Below are 24,714 nucleotides of genomic sequence, written 5' to 3'. Positions count from 1 at the left end.
CGAGTCCTGACCCAACTTTCACTTTTTTGCTAGAATTGCTTTCGTGTACCTGGACTTCTTCTGTTTCAACTGTGGCTTCAATTTTTTCTTGTTCTTTGTTTGAAATCATTTGATGAATCCGGGCTTCAGAGTTCTTCTTTAGATAGTTGTTTGCTTGTTCAGGTTCTTTGGTTGCTTGCATGGTAGGACAAGGTTGGTCTAGGACTCGATTTGTCTTGTCCAGTACCATGACTTGGTTGTTTGCCAGTTCTTCTGGACTTGTTTTGTTTTACTTCTTTCCTTGTCTAGGGTCGGTGCTTCTTCATGCTTTGTTGCTTGCGAAGGACCGTAGCCTTCCTCTTGTTATCTTGATGGGTTTCTGCCATAACTAACCCCTGGTTGTAGCATGTTTCAGCAACTCCGTAATCTCATTTAATCTCCCCGACTCCCGTCGGGGTTGGGAACTTGATCTTGAGATGGGAGATTGAAGTTATTGCTTGCATCATGGTTAGAGCTGATCTGCCAATGATTTCGTTGTATGAGGAAGGAGCGTTGATCACATAAAATTTGATTACATGAGTCATTTGGTTAGGAGCAGTTCCAAAAATGATTGGTAGGTACAAAGTTCCTTGGATCGGGACTAAGTTGTGGCCGAAACCATAGAGTGGGTCCTCCCGGCACTCATTTGAGCGGACTCTTCCTAACTGCATTCTGTCTACTGTGTGCTTGAAGAGGATATTTACCGAGGAGCCATTGTCTATGAGCATTCTTCTTACTTCATTATCGAAAATGTCTAGAGTGACAACCAAAGCTGCATTGTGATGAGGGTTGACTCCTTCGTAGTCCTTGCTACTGAAGGATATCACCAGGTCTGGGAGTGATGGGATTGAGAGCACTTCTTCGCCGAAGTCCGGGCTCCGGGGTGGGGAGTAGGATCCGCCTAGGACCACATTGACTACATTCTTTCCTTTCTTCTGCGCTTCCCCTCTGCTGTTGTCCCGAACTAAGTACTTGTTCATATTCCCCTTCTTCACTTGGTCCTCAATGAAGTACTTGAGTGATAAGCAATTCTCGGTCTTGTGGCCATGGGTCTCGTGATAATCACACTGCCTATTGTAGGGCCTGCTCTCCGGAGGAGTTTGCATTGGCTTCGGAGGATAATAGAAAGGCTTGCCTTTGACTTCTTTCAAGATTTCCTCCCGGGTCATGTTGAGAGGAGTCCAGTCCGGCTCCTGCTTCGGCTCCCGAGCTTGCTTCACGGGTCCTGGGTCGCTGTTCGACTCCTGCTTAGGACCAAGTCTTTGGAAAACCGGGTTGGCTTGTCTTCCTTGGCTTTGGTTGCTTTGCTTGAATTTCTTGTCCTGATGGTAACCCCCTTTCGGTCGGTCATCAGTGTTTTTACTCCTGGACCCCCCATTCCGGGTCATCCTCATTGCCTGGAGCACATCTGTTTCCTTAATGAATCTAGCAGTCATTGAGTAAGCTGCTGCCAGGCTTTGCGGCTCCTTATTGATTAGCTCCACTATATATCTCTCATTGTGCTCTAGATCCAAGTTTCTTCTGAAAATGCTTAAAGCTTCCCTCTCATCTAAACTTGAAACTTTATTGATTGCTTCCTGGAATCGGCGAATGTATGCATAAAGGGACTCATTATCATGCTGTCGGATTGTCTCCAGGTGACACATGTGCATTTCGTGCGTATTGTTTGCCCGAAATCTCCGAAGGAAGGAGGCTCGAAATTCCTTCCAAAAGTGGATGCTGCGGGAGGGGATTCTGCTGAACCATCTCTGGGCCCCTCCCTTAAGAGTTGAAGCTAAGAACCTTGATTTCGTCAAGTCGTTGTAGTAGTATATCTGCGATATCTGCTCAAAGTAGTTTAGGTGCTCCTCCGGGTCTCCTAGACCATCAAAGGAATCAAAGTTGTAATGTTTCAAGTCCCGCTGTCGGGGGATAGCTTCCAAAGAGTGGCTGAAAGGAGTGAGTGTTTCTCCAATCTCCACCCCTGAGTCTATGTCCATCTTCCTCTGCAATTCATAGATCATGTCTTTGAGGTCCTTCTGCTTCTCTTCTTCTTCATCATTAGAAATCAGCTTCGGAGTAGGGTCTCTCCGGGTTCTTTTGCTCCTAGACTTGTCTAACAGCTTCTCTTCTTCTAATTGCATTCTCTTTAGGATCTTTAGCTCAAACTTTGCTTCTTCTTCTTTCCTGATTTGCTCCCGGACTTCTTCCAACTTTCTCTGTTTACCAGCTTCTGCTTCTTTCTTGCCTTGATCTTTTTTTCTTTTCTTCCCTTTGCCCCAATTCGGTCAAACACAGACCTCTTTGATTGCTGGGAGTCCCCAGACTCCTCCGGTTCCTCCTCTAGTTCGGCTTCTTCTTGGAGCCGGGTCTGAACCTGCCTATATAGCCTGATTGCTTCTGCTAGTTCATCGCTTGTAAGGTTTGCCATGTGTTCTTCGGCTACCGGAACATTGGTGTACTTGTACTGATTGAGCTCTATGAGGGTCCTGGCATCCCTGGTGTTTATAATTTTCTCCACTACAGGAGTGTGTAGTGGCTGCTCTTGGAATGTTTCTCTCTCGGCTCCCGGGTCGAGGGCCTGGGAGTGGTCCGGCTCCTGGACCTGAGTACTAGCAGATGGTCTTCCAGAGTTATTCTTTCCTGGTCTTGCCATTTCTCAACAATACCAACAACAAATAACAACACTATGCCACAGAGAATATTGGTCTAAGGTTGCTTTATGAAATTTGCAGAAACTGCCCAGAATAACAACAAACACTAACAAATAGCTACCTGGGAGCAGTTTAAACAATTTCCTAGGACTACTCAACGATGTAGTATAACGCAAATGCCATATTCAAACTAGAGCAATAACGATTAAAACTAACGATAGCTCACACAAACGTGGCTTAAATCAACAAAACGGGCTCACACAAACGTGGTCTAAAGTAAACACACAAACGTGGCCGAAATAAACAACATTCATGCTTATGGAAAAGGTTGGTTGCTTGAGTTCTTACAAGTTTGAATAAATAGACTCTTTGAAGAGTTTGTTGATAAAGGTGAATCCAGGGGCACCGAGACCCAAGGATGGAGCGAGCCCTCCTTCTAGCGCCAAATGATAACTCCTGGTGGCGGGGCTGCTCCTTCGACAGCATCCTGGATCCTTCTCCGCTGTAGAGGTGTAGCTGTGGTTGGGTTCCTACAAAATAACACCGGGAGGGGGGTTGGAGTCCTGCGGCGCCTCCGGCGTGAGAGTAAGAACTAGCTTTTTGGGAGGATGAAGATGAATATGAATGCAAGGTGGTTGTGTGTGTATATGGGTGTGAAAGAATGATTAACCCCAAAATCTCACCTTCTTGGGCTATTTATAACCCAAGGGTAGGGTTTTGGGGTTGGTACCTTTAGATCATAGCCATTGGTTCTGGGAGCGGAGGACACCTGGCTGGAGTGGATGCTTTACACGTGTCAGCGCGGGACTGGTCGAGGAATGTTCTGAGGATCCTCTGACACGTGCCTTGATTACTCCCATGATTGATGTGTGACAGTTGTCCCCGTCACGTGCCTGGGCCAACGTCTCACGTGCTGGGATTTATCAAGGTTATGCTTGCGGGACTGAGCTAGTTAGGAGTGGTAGTGTGCGGGACTACTCCTTCCAGGAGCTGCGTGGAGTCAGGGGCCTAGGAGTAGCCCTCCCCGGAGCTGCATGGAGTTAGGAGCTTAGGAGTAGTCCTACCAGGAGTTATATGTACTATCACCTTTCACTTTCAAGTTTGAAAGATCAAAACATGGTGTTTAGGTTTGTGAAGCGATCCACAAACATGCAGCTCACTACTTAACAAGATAGAGTAGTTTAATAGCTAATCGTAGTTGTGAGTGATTTGAATCAATAAAATCTCTCTTTTTTTGGCAAAAAAAAAGATTGGATTTTCATCTTATTACCAAATTGCATTCACCCGGCTGTTTGTTCTCGAAAAGAATCGGGACAATATAAAAGGAAATGCAGGAGTTAAATATAAATTAGATGATCTTCCAACACACACAATGAAGAGAAACCTGAATTCCAAAATTAAACAACAAACAAACCCAATCAAACTAACGCAAATCTTAAATTTGTAATGATCTTGGTAGCTCAGTAGCATTTCAAAATTTTACTGCACTACCGGCTAATTTGATCGGAGTTGATGCTCATGAGACTGAAGTACGCTGCCGCACTCTTGAGTTCTTTCTTGGGTACCATTTCAACTTGTTGTTTACCATCTTTATACGACGATTCTGAGCTGCATTTTACGTACAAAATTCAGTCATTCCATACTAATTTGTACGTTCAACAACATCTTTATAGGTATAAATTTATTCAAGTCCATTCGAATGTGTTTAACCGAGATGGATAATATTCAACAATGTAATGAAACATACCTTGATTCACAAGCTTCCTTGGATGATTGATCATCAATTGCGTAGAAGTTCATGATATCGTAATCTTGGTCAGAAGCTTCTCCAACTTGATTATGGTAATTAACAGCAAATGCATTCGAGTCACCCAATTGAGTTTGAATTTCTAACTGTTTGTTGTTATCACTCATAACATCCGAATAGTAATTGTTTAGATTAATGAATGATCTAGAATGATCTCCAGACTGATCAGAATAAAATGCACCATTTTCATTGTTTTCACTTGCAAGATCATACGAATTGATCATCTGAGAACACGGAGAATTGTTTTCCTTGAGCATTGAGAGTTGTGCTCGTACGTAATGAAGCTCTTCGGTAGCTTGTTGAAGCTCCTGATGAAGCTGTGAGATAATGCCAAAGCAACCGTGGACAGGAAATTTTTCACGTATGTAGGACTCGTAGATGATTGATTTCATGGCATCGACTTTCTGGTCATGGTCCCTCAATTTCTTAAGGATTTTGATAACCTTAGAAACTCCGAAAAGGCGATGAACGTTGTTAAAGATCTTAGGCTGATCAGCCGGAAAGAAAGGGGACAGAGGACAATCAGAACACCTCCTTCTCTGAAACTTGCATGCAGCACAGGCTTTGTTAGGCCCTCCTTTCACTTTCATTCTCTTCAGTTGAGAAATAATCAATAGATGTAACAATTATATGTAATTATCTTGGGGGTTAGAGGTAGTAAGAGGGGGTGATTGTATAGAAATTTATAGTGTGACAATGGAGAACTGAAAAGAAACAAGAGGTCATAAGATGAGAATGACTAATCCATTCATCATTAACAAGTTAATAACAACACGTGTGGGGTTTGTTGGAGTTTGAAATTTGACTTGTTATGAGATATATTTAGGGAATGCGATTTTAGTGGAGAGTTAGTTTAATGATTCAAGTTAGAAGCTGCTAAGTGTACACGGGAGCTCTAAGGCTTAAAGAAATATAGTAAGAGTTGGTTCTTTTAATTAAAAAAAATAAAGTAGATACAAAGCCCTTGCAACAGTTGAAACAAAAAGGTCGGCTCTATGAACGGAACAGAATACTTAATAGGGATCGTAAATATTTGACACGAAATAGTAAAAGTCTCATTTTATTCCTATCCGAATTCGTTATGTAGCATTTACAAGCACAAAAGTGGTAATGCTCTTGCTGTTGCAAACTAATAGCAATTTAATTGTGCTTAAAATAGTGCTAATGCAGCAAAACTATACTCTGCTTAACATATCAGTTCAAAGTTTAGCTCATTAACTAACGACAAAAGAATTACAGAAGAATCTAAACATAACAATTTCAGCTTCAGCTTCATTAAAGCGTACAAAAATATTTGAACCTTCTTTGTGCAAGCTATGCAAAGATTGAAGTGTATGCAAAGTAAGAAACTAATCTATTTTGGTTGCTGGTAATCAAATTCATAGATCAGCCGTATAAAGGAATTGGTTTTGTCTGAAGTTATTAGAAAATAATGCAAAATGAAGCAGAACATGAATTATTGGGGTACGGAAATGTGAAACATTACACAGAAAAAAATGAACTGGAAAAAATGGAAAACTGATAGAGATATTATTTGTATAAGCTGTCACAAATCCAGATCAATCAAAATTTACCAAAACAACATTTCTATTGTCATCTGATTTCCGGGTAACAGATTCCTAAGAAGTAATCTGAAAGTGAGTTTTCTACTGTGCATACAGCTTCAGTAAAAGCTCTTGACAGCCATATCTTTCCTGCAATACTTACTGGAATGGTGCCGGAGTACCTTGCTTTTTGTTCACTATAGTCATTGCCATATATCTTGTGCCCATACCAATTGGCGCCTGATCAGCAGGACCCTCCCAAAATGGGGCTTCACCTTCCCCTACAAGACGCCAATACCCTGTCCTGAGCGCCTCGGCTTGTTCTTCTGTGCAGTTTTGTAGCAAGGCTTCAGCCCTAAAGTTTATTCCAAGAGAACCCAGAAACTGAGACTGTGTGATAGGACCATGGACAGAAACATCATCTGCATAGAAGTTTGCAATATTAGTTCATTAGCCGGGTATGCCGGCTCCTATTACTTTATCAACTAAATCATTATGGCATCGGTCAAAATGTTGCTACTTCTTGTTGCACTTTCTTCTTTTGAAAATTGAACTTTAAACTTTGACAGACAACGGACAGAATATTCTTGATGGACTCTACACAATACCGTTTTTAGCCAATTACAACATTAGACAACTATAGAATGGTAGGCTACAAGTGGGTCCAATTCAAATCATTGGATTTCAGGATAACGAATACAAATTATTTTTAGCTTATATTAAAGATATTATTGGAGGTCTTTTAAAATAATGAGCACCTGCAGCTTCCTCGGCAGAATGCTTAATTGCTGAGAAATCAACATAGGCGCTGAGATCAGCAGACCCAGGGTCATCCAGTATATTGACGAACTTGTGTTTTCGAATAGCCTGCAAGAGATGTCATAATAAATATATAGAAAAACAAAAATAATTGTACAATAGTAGAATCTGATAGTGGGAGGATGCTAATTCAGTTGACCCAAAAGTGAATGATGCATGTAATAAGTCTTCAACTGTTATGCAGAGAAACTTATCTTCTATCATGTATAATGTGCAGAAACGAAGTTATGCTGCTTCATTATATTTACACAATAAAACCTATTATTAAAATATATAGCAATAGACAAGTATGAAATAAATGCACGATTTTATGTATAAATATCAAACACCAGACCTGTAGACTATCTGAGACTATTCCGTTCAGGCCATAGTCAATTATGAGGGCTCCCCCTCCGTCGGAGCTTATTCTTTTAGCTATACTTTGGGTCAAGTCCATTGCTTTTGGGCAAACCTCAATCTGATTATGTTTTGATATGTCTTCGGTCTCAGCCCACTTGCAACGCTTTATTAGGTAAAGAGTGGCAGGTGTAGGCTGTGGAGATAGAACAACACGAAACCTGACCAATGTTAAAGTAAAAAGAGTTACCAGATAGTAAAAGGTTTTGACTTCTGGAGAAGCACAAAAAACTAGACATGGGAACCATACGTCTGATCTTCAGCAACATCAATCATTTTCTCACACCAGCCACGAGATGCTTTCTGTAGATGAATCATAACATTAAGTAATTTATATAACAAAAAACTTGACAAAAAATAAATCCAAGAAACACGGACTTCTGTTGGTTTCTTCGAAACAAAATATATATGGAAATGGAGACTGTGGCAGGACCTGGAAATGGAGACAGTGTCAGTAGAGGTCCTGCCACAGTAAGAAATGAGAAAAGAGTTTGTATAAGCTAAAGCAGGAAACTATAAAGGAGAGATCTGTACCTAGAATACACTAACTAGATTGCTGAAACTTACATGTACAACTCCTTGTAAATAGAGCTCTACCAACCCAACCGGAACCTAGCATCAAACTTTGTGTGCAGCAGGAGAAACAGGCCAGTTTGCCTAGAAGCTAATACTTCGATACCCAGTATCACCATGTTAATCTCCTAGGCAAATAAAACTAGCAATCCTCTTAAATCATGTTACTCTGACAGAGGCCAGAGGGTCATCAACCAATAGCTTTTTCGTCAATTAAAACACTCGAAAGATGGGCTTTTAATTCAGTGATTCTTGATGTCAATGCTGGAATTTTCTCAATAAGATCTTCACAGACCAATTGAAGTCATAGTCGAACCACTTGTGCAGCAGCACTAATCCATTTAATATACACAAACACACAATCACACACGGATGCAAACTACAGATAAGTCTGATCAAAATATGGCCCCATTATGCATTCAACATATGGACAAGGCAATTAAATCTCACTGAACCTCATTATTTGACAGAAAGTAATCAGATTGTGCCTTGTTCTCTCTAGTACCAAACCAAACAGAACTCAAAAGCTATAAAGTATTCCAACAAATATAAGCTTGAGAGCAAACTAATGTTCCTCTTATTTTACCTAGTCTAGTTCTTGAATGTTTCTTCCAGATTGGATTTCGCTATTTCTTAGGAAGGAAAAAACAAGTGAAAATAGGGGAACTTTTATATCTTTTAATCCACTTTTCATCTGTATGGCATCACAAAATATATTTATTTACTTGATGTACAAGTGGAAATCTAGGCATCTAGCTATATAATTATTTAGCATAATGTTTATTTAAATATTTTTTATATGCCAAAATGTTCATGGGCCTTAGTCTAGGCTATTTGTAAGGGTTAGTTTATATAACATACACAATTACCCATATAGTCATTAGCTCAAACTTTGATTATTTACTAGAAGTAAGGGTTGCTATTCATTGTTGTTTCTCCACTGTTCAGTCCTAGGGGTAGCTAATCTTTCTAACTTAGGTACCTAAGTCTATCTTCTTAAGTTTATTCCAGAAATTCTTTTTCCTCAATTGGTTATTAAGGAAAAATTTATCAAAATTGGATACGGAATGACAAGCAAACTACAGGCCTCCATCGCCGTTATAAACTTTTCTGTTACTTACATTTTCGAGTGTATTTAATTCATATGGTTTTGTTTGAAGGGCTGTAGTCATTTAGTTCATTAGATCACCTCCCCACTAGTACATGATATTTTCCAATATAGAAATTATCATAAGCCATGTGCACACCTGCAAGGCCATAAAGCTAGTACCAGCTTCCTCACAGCAAGAAAGTTCTAATGTTACACCAAGGGCCCACAGAAACTACTACAATCCTTAAACAATGTTTTCAGAATCTGTCTTTTATGCATTCAAATATTGTGAAAGGTGTAGCTAACATGAGCTTTTTAAGCAAGTCTTCATACAGTAATTTTATGAAATATGTTAAAATGAGATACTGGGAGATCCACCAAAAGAATAATATAACAGTTCTTGCTTAAGAAGTGCCTATGGCAGTCAGTAGCAGGGGTGTAATATCGAATCTGGTAGCGAAAGGAAAAAAGTAATCACATGTACCTGGAATTGATGAACTGGTAATGCATCATAGAACTCATGGGCAATGATGATTGTTGGAACTGAAAGAAAGCAGAAAAAGAAGAATTTCATTATGCATATAAGATGGTAAGACTTGTATCAATGTCTCAAAGACAAAACATATAGATTTTATACTATTTAACCGATTCACAAATTATGAAGAGTTTACTGGTCCAACAACAAGTTACTGAACTAAACAGCAGTTTTGCAACACTTGAAGCATCTCAACTACTTTGGAGACCTGGGAAGTGTTCTGCAGAACATTTGCTGCTACCTAATTGCAACTTTGATTTTGGTGTTGGTGACAAATGGAAAATAATAATAAAAAGGTAAGAACATCGTGTGATTCTAAGCACCACTAAAGGATGCCAATATTTTATGATTTATTACTACTATATATACAATATATTGTCCTGGAAAATGGAAAATAACACCAAGTGAGGACTTCCATCAAGCACACTGTACATGCTGAAAATAGTATTTAATCTACTCGATGGCAAGCAGAAGAATAGCAAACCATGTGACGAGTATCGAACAAACTTCTTTTCTGAATGCCCTCACTTTGATTATAATAAAATTTTCAGATTGCTGTACTTGTCGTACAAAAGAATAGGATAATATAATTACTTACCTCCCGTTGGGACCTGCTCCAGCATGGTATGCCATGAAACTGGACTTCCAGTCAAAGCAGAAATGATATGATTATCTACATTCTTGCTGACGCCGTCTTCATCCCTACACTCTAACTTTTTATATTGGAGTTTCTGTAATGCTGGACTACATTCAACCATGTGTATGTTCAATGATTTGGTAAATTCCTTCAATTTTGACGAACCCTGCAGAAGACAGTTACTGGTTATCCAAAAACATGATGTATCCTAACAGAACTAAACAGATTTCAAGCAGATTTACTTTTCAAACTAATGAAACTCAACTACATAGAGCTTCATGGTACCGTACACGCAGAAGGTCGGCCATTAGAGTTCCTCTTCCAGGGCCAAGCTCAATCAGGTTCACTTTAATAGGTCGTCCCATTTGTTCCCACAGGCACATTGCCCAAACACCAACCATCTAAGTCATCATATACATAACTATAATCACATTTCAAGCAAATTTAAGGCAAATCAATCGAATCACTCAAAATGAATAAGATATTTAAAGAAAATCACATTTCTAAGCCAAGTTAAAATAATAATAATCAGTGGCATCTGAAACCATATACAGCTACCTAAATTTGATTACCTCTCCAAACATCTGGCTTACATCGGGCGAAGTTATGAAATCACCTCCTTCCCCAAAAACATCGCGGTTCATATAAAAACCGGCCTTGGGATTGGTGAGAACTTCCTCCATATACTCGGCAATTGAAATTGGTCCTCCACGAAACTAACACATTTAAGACATTCGAAACCAATTTGTATGATCAAAACTAAACTCACACACAAGACTATACCTAGTCAGATTACACCGATATTCGGAAATAGTTGAATTTATTTTGCATATATAATAGTTAGTATATGTTGATTATATATAGAAACCTTGATGATTCCTTTTAAGTGCTTAACAAGTTCAGAATCAGAGGATGGTTCATGAGAATGCTCTGCAATATATTAAACACAATTATCATAAATATTAGGAGAAATGTACATCATGAGAGAGGGAGAGGGAGAGGGGGGGGGCGAGAGAGAGAGAGTTGAGAGAGAGAGAGAGAGAGAACCAGGGGGGTTGTATAGTCCAGAGCGATCGATGGATAGAGTGGCAGAGGACTGATGAGAGGACAGTTTGGGTAAATTATCATCATTATCTTCCAAGTGTTCGACAAAAGAGCTCACTGGAGCTCCACCAGAAGTAGAAGATGACGAAGAAGAGCAATAATGACGGGGAAGAGATAAGAAACGACGACGTAGAGTGGAAGCTTGTGGTTGTAGGAGCAATCTTCTCAGCATTTCCGCAACTAGTAGCTCCTCTGTGTATTTCAAGTGTTTGTACTTTGTACTCGCTCAGACACCAACACCTCTCACTTGTTAACTTCCTGCTTACACTTTACATAACTTATATTGCTCGGATTTAAAATGTCTATTGATAGATATGTCATGCTTACATGTGCGAAAAAAAAATCATTGAAAAACAAATATTTATTTATTCATTTTGCCAATAATATTATTTTTATCGTAAGTAACCCGTAACTGAAATCCTTCGGAAGCAGCGTATTCGGTAAATCCTACTCGTGTTTTGTGAACAATATTTGTACTCAAAGTTTGACACTATCATGTTCAAAAAGAATTATTAATATTTCACGCCAAAAAATAAATATTTGAACATACAATCTTATCCAATAATAATAACAGAAAAAAATATAGTTACAGGTTACACTACTTTCAGTTTAGCCGTCTTCTTTTAAAATTTGTTAAATTAATTTAATTTTAATTTGAAAAAAAAAATTGATTCAATTCTATATTTGGCTAAATATTAAAATCTTTTTATATAATCTCAAAGAAATCAATATACTATGTGGTTGTTTGATTGATGGTTAGGCCCTGTTCCCGAATTTTTATTAGGTAAAGAAATAATTGATATAGAGGTAAAGTACTTTATCTTAAAAATGGGACAAAGATTTTGGAGGCAAAATATGTAAAATTTACATTAACGACCACTTAATTGTTAGCGAAACTATTATATTTACATTGCACTTATTTTTCATCCTTTTTAAAACTCGAGAGTAATGAGTTAATATGTCCGTTTTACGGGAATCAAAAACTTAAACTAGATTCCCAATATGTTGGAGAATGGAAACTCCGTTCCCGGATAAATCAAATACAAGATACGCTTAGATTTCCATTTTATTCTCATTCCCATTAACCCCCACTCTCGTATCCTACATTTCCATTTCCAATTTACATGATACATCCAAACACCTCATATATATCCTAATGGAAAATATATACTCTCTATGTCCCTCCCATTTCTTTTAGGAATGTTTCATCCAATTGTTTACATTTCAAAATTTTTCATAAATAGTAAAATTTTTATTATTTTTAAAATAACTACGTCCACTACTTCTCTCCACTATACCCACTTTATACAGATAATATTAACCGGTCCCACTACTTTACCCACTTTTTTAACTTTGAGAGGGCCAAAGGGAGTAGTTTTTAGTAATATTTCTTTATATGTATTTTCATAATTTTTGGTCGTAGTGAACCATTACTCCCTAGAAATCATCAGTTTCTAAAATTAGCAGGTTTAAGCTCTCTTCAAGTATTCACTCACATTTTAGAAACCAAGAGCTATGGAATGCCTGAATGTTACAAAATGCAGCAGTCAAATTTCTTGCAAGTTAGAAAAGACGTTCATAACTTGTTGGCAAATGCCAAATACAATATAAAAATACTAAAATGACTGCAAAACTAAAATGTTTTTACCCCTTCAGGGGAAGGTTGATATTTTTAATTATCCGCAGTTATGGACAAAAACTTCAAAGTAAACTCTTCGATTAAGTGCCGGCCATCCAGTCTTGAGAAAGGTTGAGTAGGGAGGGTTAGAACTTAGAACTAAGTATCAACAAAACCATTAATATTATTTTCAGTTTCTAGCATCATGAGGATATTAAAACCAAGTCCAGATGTTTATGGGCCCACTACCACCCCCCACCCACAAAAGCTACTGCCCCTTAGGGTTTCAGAGCCAAGGCCAACCCAAGCTTTGCAGTCTTGTCCACGGCCTTGGTGTCGACTTCACCGGATATTGTGAAAAAGGACTTGGGCTGCCACTCATGCTGGATAAGAGCATGAACCTTCCCAGAGTTATTTGCTCGCGCCTTAACTGTGGTCAAAGGATCCAGTGCATGCTGTGTCCCAACGGTGATTGCGTTCTCGTTGGTTGAGAAGTTGTGAGTTACCTCCGCACCAACTGCTGAATTTGTCAAAGGGCTCAATAGATGGTAGTAAGATGCATTCAAAAGGTTACCCTTTTCATTCCTGAATCCAAATTACTTAGTCAAATTGTGGACAGAAAGTAAGATTTAGGTGCATACCACCAGTGCAAAAGAAAACAAGAAAGTAGCAAGGCTGTGCCCCACTTATGATGATGACCCTCTTGATGTGATATTAAAACTAATTAAAAAAATTATTTAAAAGTAATTAAAGAAAAATTAGCCACTACAGAAATAATGCTGAAACACTTACACAGCCAAGGAAGCAATTAGATCAGCATTGGTGAAGGTAAGGCCAGCATTGTACTTGCTGAAATTCCCAGTTTTGGTGTCAAAGGAGACATCAGTCCCAAGGGAAGCAACACTATTTCCAAACACCCCGGAGAAGTTGATAGTCGGGTTTGCAGTCAACCCAACGCTAGTGTTGATCCCAGCATAGTCATGCAAGTATTGGACTTCAAGCTGCACATACACGGTGTTAAGACATAAGTTATTCTCCATGAGAAACAGGCTAAAACATGAAGAAAAAAGAGATTTAACTACTTGTGGAAACTGTAAACTTCAAAAATCAAATTATGACCTTGGCAGATCTTTCGTCTGGAACTTTGAAGCTAAGTATTGACTTCAAACCGGGAGCAGCTTCATCAAAGGTAATGGTTCCCAACAACTGGTGTCATTCAGAAGGATCAATTAGATAAACCAAGTAGATGAAAGTGGTATATCTCACATGGCACAATTAGGTTAAGGAAAACATAACACAGAACTAACCAATCTAACAACCTGGAAAAGATAAGGATAAGCTAAATTAACCCATCGAACCAAACTTAACACCAACACAAACGTACAATACAAAACCATAATGATGAAATAAAATGGAAAAATTATAAATACAACACTTAATTCTATACATTCAGGTTACAGAAATCTCTGAAAAAGTTCAACCTTTTCCTAAGAACACATCAACTTATTACAAGAAGTTGCTTCAAACAACCCATTAGCCCAAAACATATACAATGTATGCCAAGTTCCCACCAAATAGTTTCTATTACACCAGTACATAAACAAAGTGTAGTTATTCGCTACACAATAGAGATTAACAAAACCACAGAGCAGAGGAAAAATGTCGATAAAGTTTGATTGAAACATAAAATTCACAACTAAGTTAATGAGCAATAGTGCAATGAATGTTACATTAGAGGCAGTGTCGAATTTGACATCCACAGTAGCCTTTCCGTGTTTCAGCTGTGTACCAACATCAGCTAACAATATCTCCCCTTTCTTGGTTACTGAAGATGAAATGACCTAGAAGACAACAATATATTCAATATATATAATTCAAACACATAACCTATACACAACGCAACAATAGTACATTTATCTCGGTATCATTATATATTTCAATAGAAGGGGAAAAGCATGATATACAGAGCACAGCATATCTACATCATTTGCCAGCATTTCATTAGGACCTATATGCTAAATCCAAATTTATTTATTTATTTTTAAAATTGGCAGCATAACGAAACCGAAAATAAGCACAATATATCCAATAATTCTGATTAAATATTTTTGGAAACGCTAATAACTAAACAGATAAAATGCATCAATAGAACATTCACAACAACATAAACATATCAAAAATCGAAAACTCACAGCTCCAGTTGTTGAGTAAGTAGTAATTGACAACTTCTGGTCACTTTGATAATCCCTGTACAAAAGATCTACACTAACAAAAATCAAAAAATTAAAATTAAAAAAAAATCACAACTCAAAATGAACAACGACAATAAATACAAACAAATTTCGATTGTACACTACCTCTTGCTTTCTTGCCAATATCAGTGTAAAGACCAGGTCCCTTGCCCATTGTTTTCGATTCTAAACTTTAAATTTATTAAAAATTCGAAAATTTTAACTGATAGCTCAGTTGATTTTGTTTTTGTGTGTATATATAGGGTTTTGTATGTATATATCTAAAGCCCTAATTCTTGAGGAAGGGGTCATTTGATGCGGTAAATTATGTTAATTCCTGACCGTTGGATGTGTAGATGTGATGTACGGTCCTTTATAGGCCGTTGGTTCGTTGGTGGGGGTTGTAAATATGTTTGTGTTGAGGGGTAGTTTTGGAAGGTTAAAGACACGTGGCTTGTTATTTTGTTGATTGTGTTTTAGGTGTAAAACGAGATTAGGCTCAAAACCTCAAACCTTTCTTTGGCGAAAAGATAGTGACCGGAGATTAATCGTTCTTCAAGAAATTATTTATTTTAATTTTATTTTATTTATAAGGTATTTATTACCCATCGGATTGACAACTGCACGCTCTTTACTGTCAATCTATTAAAATTGTATGGTTGTCAAGAGGTTATTTATCAAAATTGCCAAAATTTGACAATTTCCTAAAATGGTTAAATTACATATATAAATAAAAAAAATTATATTAATAATGTCTTTTTTAGTTTATGAGTCATTTACGATTTAATTTAAGGGACCACATGGGCAACAATTAAAGGTTGCTAACTATTAGAGTTAAATGTTGCTAAATTAATATAAAATTGCGTAAAAATAAAATATTAATATATATGATGATTTGACAAAATCGGCAACTTGACAACCTGTAATTGGAGATGATCCGAAAGACACCTCCTCTACTGAAATGCTGTTATGAACTGTCCCCCTTATTGGGCCACTCTTACACCAGGACTGGGCCGCGCTAATGAGCGCAACTGTTTCCGTATGACCTCAATGGATGGAATAGTTCGTGATTGAGGTAAATTTGAATTAATCTGGCCCGTTAATATTCCCTTATCAGATCAATTTTGAATTAATCTCCGAACATTTTATGGTTAAACGGGGATTGAATCCTGCACCTCCCCCAAAAACTTATTTATAATAGTGTTATACTCCCTCCCTCCCTAAAAACGTTTCTTATTTGTGTTGTACATGTTTGTCAATGCACACTTTTAATTATTAATATCTTTAATTTCGTTTTAGTATTAAATATAAAAACTTTATTTTATTAAAATACTCATAAATATGAATCCAACGAGATCACTCATGACTATATTTGATCTTATAGATTAGACGTAAATTAATAGTCAATCGCTTAACATGTATAGTGTACGAAGTTAATATAGGAAATGTATTACGGGACGGGACAGAGGAAGTAATATTTAGTCACAAAAATCACTTTTCGTGCCACTAGTAAACTCTTCTCGGCCAGTCTTGTTTTAAAAAATTAAGTTCGGTTCGGTTCGATTTATTAACATTCTACAATAATTTGTAGGGGTCATTATTTTTCGGTTCGGCTCCTATTTTTCTAGAAATTCTGGTTCTCGATTTTGTTCGACTAGGTTCTTAAAATCCCAGAACCGTAAAAATCGAACTGAACCGTAAATATATATATATATATATATATAATATAATATAATTTTTCTCATTTATAATATTACAATAAATTTCAAGTATAATATTATTTTATATTATATTATTCATTTGTTTAAATATGTAAGATGTTTTAATTATTTTTAGGAATATATTTTTTATTAAATTTTAGAAAGTAGTTGAATGCAAAATGATCTAATCCTATCAAAAATCTTCTTTTAATACGTTTTCTTCTAAAAATAATGTCAAAATTAAAAAAATATGAGGATAAAAAATTATATATATAAACATCTAAATATAAAATATAATAAGAATTCGATTCTTTTATTTCAGAACCGAACCAAACCAAATTTTACAATTTAATTCCGGTTCAATTTTTTTTGTTCTTAAAATATTTCAATTTCGATTCTCTCGATTTCAGTGCGGTTCGATTCCGATCCCTCATTCACATTTGTATAGAATGGAGTTCAGCTCTTGATAACTCAGCTTTATCTTGTAGAAAATCTATTAAACTTAAATTTGAACTAAATTAAGAGGGTGTTTGAAAATTTGTATTTCATTTTAAATAAGGGATTTCAAATGACAATATTTGAGTTATCATTCCAAATTTTCATGTTACTAAATAGTTAAAAGTCGTGAATTTTAAAAAAATTCAAATCCAAATTTCCAAACAGCTTATTTGATTAAATCCAAAATTTTAAATGAAATTCAATTTCCCAAACGGGTCATAAAGTAATTTCAATTTTACTAGTAAAAAGTGACTATTTTGATTAACTATTGGGGAACATATCTTACACATTTGTAACGAATATGTGCAACGAATATGTGCAGTTGAAAAATGTACTCATTTATATTATTTACATAAATATTTTTATATTATCACTTTTAAATTACTTATTAATTTTAAGTGATAAGTTACTTATTTTAAGATTTACGCACTAAGATGTAAAAAATCAATAATCTCTTTTGAACATCCCTGACTCCTACCTAAATGATACTCTCAGCATGCCTAAAAACATTTTCTATTTGTGTTGGACACGTTTGTCAATGCATATTTTTATTGTTAATATCTTTAATTTCGTATTAATATTAAATATTAAAATTTCATTATATTAAAATACTCATAAATACGAATTCAACAAGATCACTCATAATTATATTTGATTTTATAAATTAGACGTAAATTAATAATTAATCGTTTGCTATTAACAATGTTACAAGTCAAAATAGAAAATATAAAAATGGACAGAGAAAGTAAAGTATAAGAATATTATCATGATTGCTGGTTGCTCCACGATCTGTGAAAAGGAATGTTGAGTTACGTTTACAAATTGCATGTTTTGTCGAAAGAAGTTGAATTCGGAGGTTTCAGAGTTACAGCAACTCCGATGGTTGAATATGCATTTCGTTACATAATAAAAATATTATATTTTAAATTTTCTTTTTTTATATTATTTTTGGCACCCTTTTTTTAAAAAATATTTCAATAATTGTCAGTTCAAAATGTCAATTTGATTAATTAAATAAAAAATGATTAATAAAAATATATTAAAAAAATAATATTTTATGTATTATTAAAATTATATTGAGATCATAAATGAAGTTGACACATATTTTATAGGATGTGAACTTTTGATATTCTATACCAATTCATTTGACACCCCAATAACATCACTCGACTCCAATAAAATACTAATAAGAGTTCCTATTATCAAGTCACGTCATGATTCTAACACCCCTCTTGTCACTCGTTGGAGTTTGAAGTTCCTCTTGTGCGACGGTTGGCCCTAACAAAATTAACTAAACATTCGACAAATGTGTACAAGTGCAACCAATTTCACGAGTTCTGTTTTGTTTCTAACTTTCTTCGCTTAAGTAAAGAATCTTATTTTGTAGCACGAAATCAATAATGAATTATGTCATTTATTATGGCTCAACTTTTTGAAAGTTTTTATCACCTAGTTAAAGTTATAATTTTTAAAAAAATGATTTATATATAAAATATTGAATTATTATTTTTATTCGGAAAAAAAATTTAAAAAATATATTTTAATTATACGATCAAAACTTTTATAAGTGTGTGTTAAAAAAATCAAACGTCAATTATTAACTTAGCAACATAGAGAGTAATTATTATTTCTTCCGTACTATTTAAATTGATATTGGACTTTTAACATATAGATTGACAAATATAAAATATATATAGGCGAATGATCAAATACAAACTAAAATTAAAATAGAAATTATAAACTAATCTAAGCCATTAGATCAATCTAATTTAATGGTCCCCTTAAATCACCCCATCCAACTACTCTGGACTCTTCCACACCTAATTTCAGTTTTTCTCTTCCGTTTGTAATTTGATATTCCCTGTCAATTCCTAAATTTTTTTAAATCCGATTTTACTGTATTTTTCTACATATCTCAACGATCAATTTGTATATCATATGTGTTATATTTTAAAATAATTTTTTAAAAAAAATTAATTTCTAATTTATTTTCTAAATTAGTTTATATTAGAGTAACATCTACGTATTAATAATTTAAATTTAAGCATACGGTCAAAATCGTCATTTGCTTAATCCTACGTGTAACTTGGTAAACATTGAGCTGATGGCCGAGTAAGGAAGTTACGAGGAAGTTGTGGGATACTCCTTCCTTGGAATGTGTGTTTCCAGGGTGGTGTAATCTCGTATTCTCGTACAAGTTGTCTCCGAAAAGATTTGGTCAGTTAATAATACTCCCTTGATATAATTCTCAGCCCAAGGTGCATTTATTTATAAAGATTTTGGCATGATTTACGAATTTTTTAAGAACAGAAACAAGTGGTTTAGGAAAAAAAAATAATGAAAAGAAGCAAACAAATAAAACGTGCCCTCGTGTGAAAGCTTTGCTCACTTGTAACGCACTTTTTTTTGGCGAACAACATAAACAAATCGTAAATTCGCCTGTAACGCCAATTTCCAAAGTAAAGAATATAAATTGTATGCTTTTTTCTTGTTAGTACGAACTAGCTTTGTAATCCAGGTACGGGTATATTCTAGAATATTATATAATTTATTAATTAATTTCAATTTTTATTTGAAATATTTGAAATTCAAGTTAGTGAATAAATGTACCTACATTACTTAAAGTGTATTTGACATTATTGTTATCGATGCCAACAACAGTTTTTTTATTGAGAAACAGGTAATGATAAATTAAAAACTGCTTTCTGAAAAATGTTTTTGGCCTAAAAACTGTTATTAGAGAATTTTTGTCTCCTCATGCTTTTAAAAAAAGTTTGTTTTCATTTTTGCGGAAAGTAATTGCAGATTTCATCATCGAATCTCACCAAAACTGTTTTTTTTTAAAATTTTACATCAAAATATATAAATATAAAAAATATTAACAAATAATCATCTAATTTTTCTATCAGCAGTTTTTTCAACAACACAACAATTTTAACAGAAATCGCAAATAAAGCCTTAGGGCTGAGCAAAACCGAACCAAAATCAAAAAACTGAACCAAACCGTGCTAATTCGATTCAGTCCTGATTTTTCAGAAATTCGGTCTATTCGGGCTCGGACCGAACAAATCGAACTAAAATTCGGTTCGGTCTGATTTTTTTAAAAATATTTTGGTCCGGACCGAATAGACTAAGTTATAAATACTCTAGTTTTATATTATACATTTTACATATATCTTAAAAATAATAATCATAATTTATAATTTATAATTGTATTTATACACTTTTAGTACTCTACACTACGCTGTAGATGGCCTAACTGAATATTTGAGTAGGGGTATTACCTTAGATTATGTTACTATAGATGTGAAACTTTCACCCAATTACAACACCTACACTATGCGGGTTACTATAGCTATAGGACTGTGCTGACATAGGTTACTGAGGTGTTAAGTAGAGCTAACATGATATAATGTGTTGTTATAGACTAAGAATAAAAGAAAAATTAAATTTAAACCAAAAATAAAATTTGTTTTTATAAATATTTGATTTGGATAAACAAAAATTAATTTTTTCTGTAAAACTAATTGATTTGAATAAAAATAATTTATAATTTTTTATGCGAAAGTAAAAGCATAAAAAATAAATGATCTATTTAAAATTTTAAATATTAAAATAGTTTTTTTGATATAAAATTAAATAAAAGGATTTTAATCATTAGTTTAATTAAAATGATTAATTTACATATATATATATTTATAGAAAATAATATCCATTATTATTTTAAATTTTAATAAATTAATTGAAGTAATAAAATTAACTGTAACAGCTAAAATATGAACAATATAAAAAATATTAAAACAAGTAAATAATGAAAATTGGGTTGGGCTAGCAGCTAAAATTTGGGTCAGGCGGGCTACAGGCTACTAGTGAAGCAGAGCGGGAAATGAAATTTTGAGACAAAAGAAAAGGAGGAATATGATATCTACTAGGAAACACATTTTGTATCACCAAGCAATGAGCAACAGAAGTTCGACTAACAAGATGAGCAATTAGGGTTTTGATCAAAGGATTTTTGTCACACATATCGGCAATTAAGGTTTCCAGTTCAATTAGGGTTCTAAATAGATTTGGGTTCGATTTGAAGGTATAATCTCATTTTTGTCTTCTATTTAATCCGTATATGTGTAAACGAGTTTTCATATTTGAGTAAATTTGTGTTTATTTGATGAGTAATTTTGATGTGTAATTGAAACAGGTCTACTTTCCCTATATCTTTCTCTCACTCTCATGTATCTCTTAAATTGAGGATGTATCTCTTTAATTATCTCTTTAATTGAAGCAGAGTTTTAAATGCATAGGAGGAACGGGTTTTAAAGTTTATCACACCATTTGGTTGAGAGAAAGAAACTTTAGACAGTAAAACTTTGGTATCAGTCTGGACTGATTTGATCACTTCTGTTGAGTATCTTTGCAAGTACAGGGTAGACGTATCTTTTGTAGTGGAATAGGCTTTTTATGCTTGTGGTGGTGCTACTGCGATTTTGTTGAGAGATGGGATGACTAGAGTTCCAGTTGTTAGGTTCCCAACTGCAAAGAGAGCTTCAGATTTGAAGTTCTTCCTGGAAGAGCCTCTTAACTTTGTTATGCTCGCGGTCATTTTTAATAAGTAATTCTTCTTTTTGTTAGTTTATGCTTACTACTTGTTGTAAAGGTGTTTAAAATTTTGTGGTGATGTAACAAGTATTGTGTTTTTTGCCTGTAGGTCTAGCAGGTTTGCTAGGGGGCAAAAAATTCAGTGCTCGATTGTGGGGAAGAATCTTTATATCAGATTTACTTGCAGCACTGGGGATGCAATGAGAACGAACATGGTGTCTAAGGGTGTTCAGAATATTTTGAAATTTCTTGAAAGGGATTTTCCAGATACGGATGTAATTGGTATTTCCGGTGAGTTCTTGTTTTTCACCACGTATGAACGTAAATGGATTAAATTGAAGTATTTGGGATTGATTGAGGCTCAAGAACCTTTGTGGATGTTCTTTGTTACACCTAGAAAATGATACATTCTAATTATGTTGGCATGTCTTTAGTGTTCTGCCTAGTATAAGTGATATCTTCCTTTATATCTTAAGTTAATAAATGAGGGAATTGAAGTAGAATAGCGTGTACCGTTGCCTAATGCATCTGTGCAGGTCAATCTACACATTGATAAGTTGTTCAATACTTCCTATTTGTTGTATATAAACACAACGAGAACTTAACAACATTTATAACAAAATCCAGTCTATTCAAGTGTCTAAAGCCTTCCTCTGCATTTTTCTTGGTGTTTCTATACCCCAAAATTTCCCCTGAAAACTTATAATATCTCTAGCATCACAGTATCCATATGCCTCACTAATCTCAAGCAGAATTTTAGTCGACAGATTTTCTCAACAAATCTTGATCATATTACAGATATTCCTAAGCGATGCATGGCAAATTATGTTGGAGAGAATCAAAGAATAAGATTTGTCGTTCCAGTTTCGTACTTAAACAAGCCTACCTCAGGAATTGTAAGATTTATGTCCATATGACTGTATAGTTATAAGATTAATACTATCTCGGGAATTGTAAATCTTATAGGATGCAAATTTAGAATTGAAGAATTCAGAATCATGCTCTTCGATCTTCACACAGAGATAGTATATGTAAATCCATAAAATAATAAGTTATTAAACATAAAATCTAATATGTTAAATTGAAGGCAGAAAGATTATTTAGGTTTGAATGTTACAAAATCAAATCTTGAGATGCCATCACCTTCAACATGCCCAAAATTACTGAATAAATGATTTCTTTTGTACAATAATTGTGTATTTAGATAATATATTTATTTTGTACATTTATAATTGATATAAATAAATTGATAAATTAATCTTCACCGTTGATCTTACACATTCTTAAAGATGCTTTTTGTAGACTTGTCAATCCAGCTGGTTGGATTGTTTGTTGATTGTTTATCTTAAATATTGAACTGGTCTGTGATTTTGTACTTTGAGAATTTTACTCGAGATCTCCAATTAGGCATATAGAGATCTTGACATCTCGATAAGTATAATGACTTATTGAGATCTCTAATGCTCTAGTGAATTTGACTTATAGAGGTCTCTGAGTTCTCGAATGAAACTTTGGCTTGTCGAGATATCACCGCATCATGTCTTCACTTTGACTTATCAATAACTTGGAGTTCTCTAGTGAATTTTGACTAATCGATATCTCTGAGTTCTCTAGTGAACTTTGACTTATCGATAACTCAGAGTTCTCTAATGAATGTAGAATTGTCGATAACTCTGAGTTCTCTAGTGAAGAAATGACCTGTCGATATCTTCAACCTTCATATCTTCTTGACTTGTCAATATCTCTCTGAGTTCACTAGTAGCTATCCTGACTTCTCGATAAGTCATTTGGAGTTCTCGAATGACTTCTCTATAACACTAAATCTGTGACTTGTAGAGATCTTGACTTAGAGTATTTTTAACCAAACAGATTTATTCAACTCCAAGTTTCTTCAATATCCTTCTGAGGCATGATCACCTTGATCTTCTTCCAGATAAAATCGTTAGGCTTGATACTGTTTCAGGAAAAAGACTCCAGTCCGCTCCTTTGCATTTTTACAGATTTTAAGTGTTACAAGGACAAATACAAACTAAGATAACAATACAACTTACTTAGGGTTGTCAATCTGACTTAGTCTTGTTGAGATACAGGCATGTCTTGCACAACAATCTCCCCCAATTGGTGAGAGGATTGCTTAACACACATTCATACCTATTAACAAGACTAACCCCAAGTTTAACAGATTATGAAATGTAACAGTTCATTATTCTCCTTAAATTAGATGTCCATTTAGCTTCGCTTCACACTTTGATCAGGAACACTAATGATGTTGTCATCTTCAGTAATCTTTGACATCATCACTTATATATTACAATCTTCCCCAACTTGTCCATTATGAAATTATGCACAAGTTCTGATTGATGATGTCAAAACTCTATCTAAATGTAGAAGTCAATCTCCCCGCTTCTTATATGAGTTTAACAAACTTTACTTCTAGACATGTCTTCAATATTATCTGCATCAACATTGCATGGAGATTTACTCAATTTTCCCTTGTAAAGTTTGTACCACCAGTGTAGTTAGATTTACTCTTCTCTCCCCCATCAAGAAGAGAGTATTATTATCTGGCAACATCCAACAGCTGTTTTTGCATTTAGATATATTCTCCCCCTTTTTGACATCATCTCTAGGTGGAAAGATTCAGCAAGATGTACGTTGTTCAAGCTTTTGTCATTGTCCATTTAGAACAATATTTGTAGCTTCTAGCGTCAGTGATTTCTGTAGTGATGAATTCAACAGGTAGAATATGAGACTTTATTTAGACCTGCAGAAAAAGTCTTTCAGTAACAAAAGTCCTAAACTCTCTGTTCTTTTAATAAGTAGTCTCACTACTTCTCACTGCACTAGTCTCATGACTTTTAAGAGTCAGAATTTCCTCACAAGGATTATAAATCCAGACACTCATCTACCTCTCC

The 24,714-nt window shown here is 35.0% G+C and overlaps 4 protein-coding genes across 4 annotated transcripts; all 4 read right to left on the bottom strand.

Annotated features, from left to right (window-relative positions):
- Positions 1 to 407: 407 nt before the first annotated feature.
- LOC141665429 (uncharacterized) lies at positions 408 to 2,428 on the bottom strand. Its single transcript, XM_074471412.1, has 3 exons — positions 2,298 to 2,428; positions 1,154 to 2,184; positions 408 to 1,012 (listed from the first exon to the last, which is right to left on the bottom strand). Exons 1-3 carry the CDS (start codon positions 2,426 to 2,428, stop codon positions 408 to 410), a joined length of 1,767 nt encoding a protein of 588 aa, XP_074327513.1.
- Positions 2,429 to 3,988: 1,560 nt separating this feature from the next.
- LOC141668549 (uncharacterized) lies at positions 3,989 to 5,180 on the bottom strand. Its single transcript, XM_074475475.1, has 2 exons — positions 4,399 to 5,180; positions 3,989 to 4,259 (listed from the first exon to the last, which is right to left on the bottom strand). The coding sequence occupies exons 1-2, from the start codon at positions 5,046 to 5,048 to the stop codon at positions 4,139 to 4,141; spliced, it is 771 nt and encodes a 256-aa protein (XP_074331576.1). The 5' UTR covers positions 5,049 to 5,180; the 3' UTR covers positions 3,989 to 4,138.
- Positions 5,181 to 5,888: 708 nt separating this feature from the next.
- LOC141667320 (uncharacterized) lies at positions 5,889 to 11,429 on the bottom strand. The gene is made up of 10 exons (XM_074473757.1): positions 11,100 to 11,429; positions 10,921 to 10,982; positions 10,625 to 10,768; positions 10,343 to 10,453; positions 10,014 to 10,218; positions 9,365 to 9,423; positions 7,468 to 7,520; positions 7,156 to 7,378; positions 6,761 to 6,869; positions 5,889 to 6,424 (listed from the first exon to the last, which is right to left on the bottom strand). Exons 1-10 carry the CDS (start codon positions 11,326 to 11,328, stop codon positions 6,162 to 6,164), a joined length of 1,458 nt encoding a protein of 485 aa, XP_074329858.1. The 5' UTR covers positions 11,329 to 11,429; the 3' UTR covers positions 5,889 to 6,161.
- A 1,258-nt stretch (positions 11,430 to 12,687) lies between these two features.
- Positions 12,688 to 15,289, bottom strand: LOC141668810 (mitochondrial outer membrane protein porin of 34 kDa-like). Its single transcript, XM_074475824.1, has 6 exons — positions 15,132 to 15,289; positions 14,967 to 15,034; positions 14,505 to 14,615; positions 13,894 to 13,980; positions 13,567 to 13,775; positions 12,688 to 13,359 (listed from the first exon to the last, which is right to left on the bottom strand). Exons 1-6 carry the CDS (start codon positions 15,178 to 15,180, stop codon positions 13,053 to 13,055), a joined length of 831 nt encoding a protein of 276 aa, XP_074331925.1. The 5' UTR covers positions 15,181 to 15,289; the 3' UTR covers positions 12,688 to 13,052.
- Between the last annotated feature and the right edge of the window lie 9,425 nt (positions 15,290 to 24,714).

This window comes from Apium graveolens, chromosome 6 (assembly GCF_009905375.1).
Source record: "Apium graveolens cultivar Ventura chromosome 6, ASM990537v1, whole genome shotgun sequence".
NCBI classification, from domain to species: Eukaryota; Viridiplantae; Streptophyta; class Magnoliopsida; order Apiales; family Apiaceae; genus Apium; species Apium graveolens.
The sequence above is the reverse complement of the archived record's forward strand: the minus strand, read 5'-3'. Positions and strand labels throughout refer to the sequence as shown.